This window comes from Odontomachus brunneus, unplaced genomic scaffold, assembly GCF_010583005.1.
Source record: "Odontomachus brunneus isolate Ranch 3 - 2012 unplaced genomic scaffold, Obru_v1 Obru_scaffold_004, whole genome shotgun sequence".
Taxonomy (NCBI): Eukaryota; Metazoa; Arthropoda; class Insecta; order Hymenoptera; family Formicidae; genus Odontomachus; species Odontomachus brunneus.
This window is the reverse complement of record NW_022639454.1, coordinates 915,358-917,154: the sequence shown is the minus strand read 5'-3', so window position 1 is coordinate 917,154 and position 1,797 is coordinate 915,358. Positions and strand designations below refer to the sequence as shown.

The 1,797-nt window shown below is 28.4% G+C and overlaps 1 protein-coding gene across 1 annotated transcript; it reads left to right on the top strand.

Moving 5' to 3' along the window:
* Window positions 1-576: 576 nt before the first annotated feature.
* LOC116847396 (mediator of RNA polymerase II transcription subunit 9) lies at window positions 577-1,362 on the top strand. The gene is made up of 3 exons (XM_032822352.1): window positions 577-724; window positions 855-960; window positions 1,067-1,362. Exons 1-3 carry the CDS (start codon window positions 618-620, stop codon window positions 1,205-1,207), a joined length of 354 nt encoding a protein of 117 aa, XP_032678243.1. The 5' UTR covers window positions 577-617; the 3' UTR covers window positions 1,208-1,362.
* Window positions 1,363-1,797: the final 435 nt, after the last annotated feature.

The window sequence follows — 1,797 nt, the reverse complement described above, 5'->3', positions numbered from 1 at the left end:
TGTGTTTATGTTTTTTAGGCTCCCAGCCTAGTTGTTCATTCGCTCGCATCGAATGCGGTTATTCATTCACGACGTAATATCACACGTACTCAGTCAAAACTCGCGCATACCCGCGCTTCACGATAACACTTCTCGATCTTTGTATTTTAAAAACGAATCATGCTCTCGCGCATCTTACTCTTTGTCTTTTTCCTTTCTTTTTCCAACTACAATTTCAAATTTCTTTTTTAAAAATGTTAACCGATAAAGAAAAGATAATGATGTTTCTTTATCGAAAATTTAGAGACCATATTAGATCATACGAAGAAGTAACTGATCTACACGTTCAATGCTGCATATTCTGATCGCAATTTTATTTCTAAATCCACGGTTCAGAAGACAGTGATACGTTTTTACGAAACAGAAACGGTTAAAGACCAAAATTCTTTCAAGCCTCATAACTCTAAATATACCTAATAAAAAAAATTTAAAGCTGAATAATAAATTTAAAGAGTAAAATAGAGAGAGAAAGAGAGAGAGTGGCATTTTTGTAATACACACACATAAATATTTCAAATATAATAAGTTACAAATAAAATAAGTTGTAATTTTCTTTCGTAAGTTTGACAACCCTGAACATGATGGAGACGGCAGAATTACCAGAGGAGGCTCCTTTGAGAACGCAATTCACTGTCGATGATTTAGATATTGAAATATTACCGCTTATTTATGAGATTATACGTAGGTATGTATTTTTATATCAGGGAACTAATTATCTTAATTTTTATGTTCCAACAAATTGCTATTAAATAAATATTCAGTACATAACCTCAACAAGTTGTTTATATATTAACGTAAAATAATGTAATTTTCAGCGTTGAAAAAGATCCACATGACACTACACAAAAAGCAAAAGAATCACAGGATACTAGTCATAAGATTTTAGAATTGCAAAAGAAATTGGATTCTGCAAGATCACAGGTAAAAATTTATGTTTTATGACATGTATAAATAGATGCAAATATTCTCATACAAATTTTTTTTATATAATACTGTTTTATAATACTGTTTTACTGTTATTGTTTAGATTAAAAGATTACCAGGAATAGAGTACAGTAAAGAAGAACAGTTACAAAAATTAGAAACGTTGCGTAAACAATTGAGATTGAAACGGGAGCTTCTGTTGAAGTATCGTAATACATGCACATTTGAGATACCCAAAATATAAGCAGATGCCTATTATATAATAATATCATATACATTAATAACATACTTTATCATTCATATACTTTAACAACATGCGTTTCATAAGAGCTTTCTTTCACTACTTGTTAAATAATGAACAATTAATTAATAAGTTAGCAGAATCCAAACCAATTAGGCAAAGTGCACAATTTATAGTGTCCATATTGTTTAAAACAGGTTTAATAAATATAAGACAACGCACGTTTTCTAATCCGCGTGACTTTGTTAAACAGTTGCGAGATATCGCAGAAGGATTAAAACGAGAATTGCGAGAATCAAAGAATGAAAAAAAGGATCCACCTAAATAATTGTCGTAGATGTCATAAATTATTTGTATATTATATAAGTATATAGTATATAATATATAGTTATATACTATATACTTGGTATATATACATAAATTAAGTAACAATGTTGTAACTAGGTAATTCCTAGTAATGTATGTTGCTGTAGAAAATATAAATGAAACGTGTAAAAATATGAAATTCTTTGTCAATGTAATAAACTGATAACAAACTGACAACATATATATATATATATATATATATATATATATATATATATATATATATA